Below are 6,105 nucleotides of genomic sequence, written 5' to 3' on the forward strand. Positions count from 1 at the left end.
GGCGCGCTGTCACCCGTATCAATATGGTGACGCAGCAGATGGGTACAGCCTAAATCGAATTTGTTCTGACTGAAAACGTCGGAAAATTCGCGCAGCAGTGTCCTAAGTTTTTGACGCTCTAAATCCGACAGGTCCGTCGATCCCGCACAAAGCGCCTCGAGCCACCCTTCATCGGTGTCCGAATGTGGATGCGGCAGAGGGACAGTGCCGACGTGATTCGCGACAGGTTCCTCACAGGGCACCGGCGTTGCGTGAGCAAGCACGGTCCCTTGAGGAACTACCACTGTCTGCGACCCCACATTGAGGACCGCGATGAAAGGGTCACCGTCCCCTTTTACGATGGTCTGGGCCGGAATTAAATGAGGTCCGCTAACCCCGGCCCTAGATGGCCCCAGCAGAATTCCCTGGTCCCCAATGCCCTTAGCGAAGGGCCGACGAAGTTTGAGAGGCACCAACATTTGTGCCCCCGGCGGTACGCGAACCGTTTTAACGACGAACGCCGGTACTGTCGGGAACGCCGTCCGAGCCGCAGTAGGGGAAGGCAGAAACACCATACGTCGTCCCGACGGGAGCTCAATGCAGCCCTGGTCTATTAAAATACGAATCGGCATTTTGCCCAAGAAGTCCGTCCCCAGCAGGCACGGAACCGCCAGCGAGGAGGAAACAAAAATGGGGCCGGACAATTTGATATCACCGATACAAATTTGCGCTCGAATTTGTCCAATGATGCCAAGTGAGCCCCCGTTAGCAGCATAGAATGGGACGTTAACCGGCAGTAAAGGACGGCTCTGGACAGAGAGAATATTGTAAATTAATTCCGAAATGATGGTCGCCGATGCTCCTGTATCGACCAGGATGCGCACCTCAACCCCGTCAATGTGCCCTACCACGGCTGACGACCCCGACGACGCAGCCACAACGTGATGGGCCAACATGGACCACTGCCTGGGTTCGATTTGAGTCCCCATAGTGGTGCGTGTTAGCCCGACGGTGCGTAATGTCGGCCCCCCGTTCGTTGCGGTGTGCGAGTGTGTGATGGGTGTGTGCTTGGGCCAAACATGAGGGGTGCCGCGACTCGCCGGGTTATGTTGATGGAGCTTGGGAGGAGGAGGGCCGGCGTCCTGTCGAGGCGCCGTCCCGCGCTGCCGAGGAGAGCGGCACCCCGAGGCGACATGGCCCCGGATGCCGCAATTGTAACAGCGCGGGAGCGCAGGCGGCGATGACGGACGATCGGAGCGGCTCGATCCATCCCGGCCCGCCCGTACTCCCGCCCTCTGCTGCTGTCGATGGTCGATGGCGTAAACCTCCTCCGCCGGGAGGGTGGCTGCAGCCACCGTACGCCCGGCCGCTGCCCTGCTGGCCTTCTGTCGCTGCGACAGCAGGTTGGCGTGGAGGAGCCGCGCCGCCTCGAGGGAACCCATTTCTGTCCTCCTGTGCAACGACGGCGATGTCCAGGTCGTCCGCCAGCAGGAGGATCTTTTCTGTTACCATCGCGTCCACGCCTTCGTCGTCCATTCGAGGGAAGGCCGTCTTCGCCAGTGCCAGGAGACTCGTACGGTACGCGAGGGGCGACTCCTTTGCACCCCGCTGGCGATCATAAAAACGCTGCCTGCATTCCGATGAAGGTCCGTAGACCGCAGCCAGCAACTGCAGCGCCATCTGTAGCGTGGAGCGTTTTTCCTTCGGCGCCGATGTAAGAGCGGCGAGGGCGTCGCTGTCGAGGAGCGCCGGCAGCGCGCAGAGAGCCTCGGCATCCGACCACTGCGCCATTTCCTGGTGCGCGAGGAAGCGCCGCTGGAAGCCGCCCCAGTCGCCCTCCTCGCCCACAAATTCTTTGAGCGGAGGCAGCCGTTGGTGCAGCGCAGCGGTCGCCGTGGAAACTCGCACTTTGCTGTCCCCGTAACTCGTCTGCGCCTCGGCGCGAACGACGGATGGCATCGCCGGTCGCACCAGTGGTGACGCTCCGTTCGCTGGTGATGACGCGGCAGCCCCTGTGAGGCCGATGTCGGACCGGAGGTTCAGGCCGGCCACGCCCTCAGCAGCTGCTGCGGCGATGGCGGGAGATTCAAAGTTGGAGTCCGTTGAAATGGCGGGAAGGCGCACCGGTCGTCGGCTATCCTCGCCCCGTGGCGGTCCACCAGCGCCCAGCCGTGTGATGTTTTCGAGCGTGGCGGCAGCAGCGTACAGCAGCTCCGCCAGCCTCGCGTGAGCCAGCCTCAGTCCTTCTGATGCCGGCTCCCCTTCATCCCGATGCCGCGGTAAGGATGCGTCCGGCCCCGGCTGCTCGATGCCTTCTTCAGCCGTCTCGGGCTCCACAATTTCAGCGGTGTCCTCCGCCTCCGGTACCCCGGCTCGAGCTGTCCGGCGCGTGTCCATGTTCGTGGTCGTTCACTTCTGTCACCAGATGTAATACCGTTGAGAACTCTTGGACACCCGGGGTTGAGGCACACGTATTTATTCCGCAACAGTTGTCACAACCGCGGACATACAATACTGGAGGGGGTATCGGCCCCCTCACCCGGCTAGCTGGGAATACACTGCTAGCTATCTCTGACCTACCTCCTAGTCCTCCACTAACGGGCTAGGGGAGGCTGACTGGCCCGACACTGGTAAGTCGGGCTACGGTACCCGGAGTCCCAGAGCACTAGCTCTGGCTCTCGGGACCACGCCGTTGGCTCGTTCCTGCGCGGCCCTGACAAGGGCGGCGTCCCAGGGGAGTCCAGGGCTCTAGCTAGACGGTCTTCGGTCTTCCCTGGTTTAGCTTAAACATTGTACCCCGAGCTCTCCGGCTCATCCCCTTTTATACCACAACCCCCTGCTGAGGGGTGGGGCCCCCCGGGGGATCACAACTCCGGGCCAACCCCCCAGGCTGCCCGGTGCAGACGTCGTTGCGAGCACCTCCCCTGTGCACTCACGGAGCCCCGCCCACTGTGTTTGTTTCCCGTGTGATCCTATGCATACAGCCCCTCCGTAACACCCCTACACAGGTGCGCGATCATAACGCGAGTATTCAGTGGTGAGTGAGTGCCGCGGGGAGCTGTGTGCGTGAGTGCGCGTAAGTTCGCTACGTGTCGGATACGGGTGCGCATTGGTAACGTGGTTATTCGACGTGGAGGCGAGTGCCGCACCGGGCTTTAGACGGGCACACGCTCTGAGCGTGCGAATGCTGTACATAGCGGTGTAAAGAGGGGGAGTATGGCGTTTGATTGATGATGCTGTGCGCACGTATGCTTGCAGTGTGGAAGCACTGCGTGAGGCCGTATGGGTAGGGGCGTCGCGTTCGAAGGCCGGCGAAACCCTAGCGGGTATTAGGGTGGTGGGGTAACGTAAACGGAATAGGGGATGAAGGCGGGGGGGACCCCGGGGGCCAATGGCCCCCACACTTCTACATTCTCCCATGGAGAAGCAAAATGCTCCTTCATGGAATAAATAAAAGGTGACCGTAGTCAATTTAAATATTCAAATAGTTAATAATGAAAATTAATCCAAATTAGTGTTGCTATAACAATTATATTTAATTAAGTAGAACGTATTGTTTATATTTATTTAAAGTTATGCATTTTTACCCCCCGCCACAAATGTCTGACCCCCCTCCCCACCTAGGTGCGTGACGTCACTTATGGATGGCCCCTTTATGACGGGGGGGGGGGGGGAGTTTGCCACTGAATGATGTCGCGGCTACTCGGGGTCACGAGCGCTGCACGTCACGACAAGGCCTTGTGACGCGACAGCATCACAAGGCCTACCGCGTTGACGTCACGCTGTGACGTCAACGCGGTAGGGTGGCGGCGCGAAGGCCCTCGCGCCCACACAGCAAATGGCCGAGTTCGAATCCCCAATTCCTCTGTGTGTGGCGTTTGTCTTCTTTCTCCGTTCTGTACTGAGTGGAGTTTGTATTCTCTCCCCTGTTCTGCAGTGAGTGGAGTTTGTATTCTTTCTCCTGTTCTGCAGTGAGTGAGTGGAGTTTGTATTCTCTCCCCTGTTCTACAGTGAGTGAGTGGAGTTTGTATTCTCTCTCCTGTTCTGCAGTGAGTGAGTGGAGTTTGTATTCTTTCTCCTGTTCTACAGTGAGTGAGTGGAGTTTGTATTCTCTCCCCTGTTCTGCAGTGAGTGAGTGGAGTTTGTATTCTCTCTCCTGTTCTGCAGTGAGTGGAGTTTGTATTCTCTCTCCTGTTCTACAGTGAGTGAGTGGAGTTTGTATTCTCTCCCCTGTTCTGCAGTGAGTGAGTGGAGTTTGTATTCTCTCCCCTGTTCTGCAGTGAGTGAGTGGAGTTTGTATTCTCTCTCCTGTTCTGCAGTGAGTGAGTGGAGTTTGTATTCTCTCCCCTGTTCTGCAGTGAGTGGAGTTTGTATTCTCTCCCCTGTTCTACAGTGAGTGAGTGAATGGAGTTTGTATTCTCTCTCCTGTTCTACAGTGAGTGGAGTTTGTATTCTCTCCCCTGTTCTACAGTGAGTGAGTGAATGGAGTTTGTATTCTCTCCCCTGTTCTGCAGTGAGTGGAGTTTGTATTCTCTCCCCTGTTCTACAGTGAGTGAGTGGAGTTTGTATTCTCTCCCCTGTTCTACAGTGAGTGGAGTTTGTATTCTCTCCCCTGTTCTACAGTGAGTGGAGTTTGTATTCTCTCCCCTGTTCTGCAGTGAGTGAGTGGAGTTTGTATTCTCTCCCCCTGTTCTGCAGTGAGTGAGTGGAGTTTGTATTCTCTCCCCTGTTCTGCAGTGAGTGAGTGGAGTTTGTATTCTCTCCCCTGTTCTACAGTGAGTGGAGTTTGTATTCTCTCCCCTGTTCTGCAGTGAGTGAGTGGAGTTTGTATTCTCTCCCCCTGTTCTGCAGTGAGTGAGTGGAGTTTGTATTCTCTCCCCTGTTCTGCAGTGAGTGAGTGGGGTTTGTATTCGCTCCCCCTGTTCCGTGTGGATTTCCTCCGGCGTCCCTGTGGGTTCGTCCCATGTTCATGTTCACGCCGACGCCCAGTGTGACCGGTGTCAGCCAACCATCCCAAGCGTGACCCTCTCGAGGTCACGCAGCAGCAGCTGTAAACTAAACTGCAATAAACTGGACTAGTTTTTATTAAACCAGGTAAGGCCCATTGAGCTGTGTAGCTCTTTTTCACAAGTGACCCGGCCATCACGAATGATAGCCCATCAAAGTGGATTATCATCGCGTGGAGATTTATAGCAGCCAAATAGTCTATACGCGTGATGTTGAGTCTATAAACGTGGAGGGGAAAAATCGGACACTAAGAAAAATCCACGCAACCACGGGGAGAGAGACACGCAAACTCCAAATACAGAGCAGGCGTCAGGGTCGGGATCAAACCCATGACCTCTTGTATACCTGGCGAGGTAGTCAACATCTTCTAGCCACCATCATCTTGAGGCTCGGTGAGCCTTTCCCGAGGTAAGCAAGCGTGGCTGGTGACGAGTTTACGTGTCGAGTTGCAACCACGTGGCCAGCCAGCACTGTTCCCGGCTCCATTGTGGTTTTTTTTGTGGCCTGCCAGGGAACACGGTGGGAGGATTCCCCGGCCTATTCCACCATGCCACCTCTACCCCTCCGCACCCGAGGTCCCGCCGCCACATGACAACAATGCTGGAACGCGTCATACCAGCAGCACATCATCATCATCGACATCATCATCACCAACGCTGGAACGCGTCACACCAGCAGCAGCACATCATCATCATCATCGACATCATCATCATCACCAACGCTGGAGCGCGTCACACCAGCAGCAGCGGCACATCATCGTCGACATCACCGCCGGCCCACCAGCCGACTCTGTTTATTACAACCCGCATCGTCAGTATTCACAATTAGTGGCAACACGCATCTCACAAAACAAGACGCCACACACAAGGGATAAATTATCTGTCGACTCTTAGAGTCGGGGGTGGGGGGGTGGGATGGGTGGGGCGGGGGGGTGGAGGGGGGGGGGGGGGCGTGAACAGAGGTGGCTGGGAAGTAACTTGGGTCGGACGTCCCCTGCCACTTTGACCCACGAAGGCGTGAGCGCAGCAGTGGTGAGCGCAGCAGTGGTGAGCGCAGCAGTGGTGAGCGCAGCAGTGGTGAGCGCAGCGGGTGGTGCAGCGGGTGGTGCAGCGGGTGGTG

The 6,105-nt window shown here is 57.1% G+C and overlaps 1 protein-coding gene across 1 annotated transcript in view; it reads right to left on the minus strand.

The window, feature by feature from the left end:
• The window catches only part of LOC133356188 (protein sel-1 homolog 1-like), a 64,803-nt gene that overhangs the window by 24,044 nt on the left and 34,654 nt on the right, over positions 1-6,105 (minus strand). The window contains exons 20-21 of the mRNA XM_061573567.1: positions 2,347-2,424; positions 1,266-2,045 (exon numbers count right to left, since the gene is read on the minus strand). Coding sequence (XP_061429551.1) covers positions 1,266-2,045; positions 2,347-2,424 — 858 coding nt within the window. The remainder of the gene's footprint in view (positions 1-1,265; positions 2,046-2,346; positions 2,425-6,105) is intronic.

The sequence above is a fragment of the Lethenteron reissneri genome, chromosome 53 (assembly GCF_015708825.2).
Source record: "Lethenteron reissneri isolate LAM-NWPU_2019-01 chromosome 53, ASM1570882v1, whole genome shotgun sequence".
In the NCBI taxonomy this organism is placed as follows: domain Eukaryota; kingdom Metazoa; phylum Chordata; class Hyperoartia; order Petromyzontiformes; family Petromyzontidae; genus Lethenteron; species Lethenteron reissneri.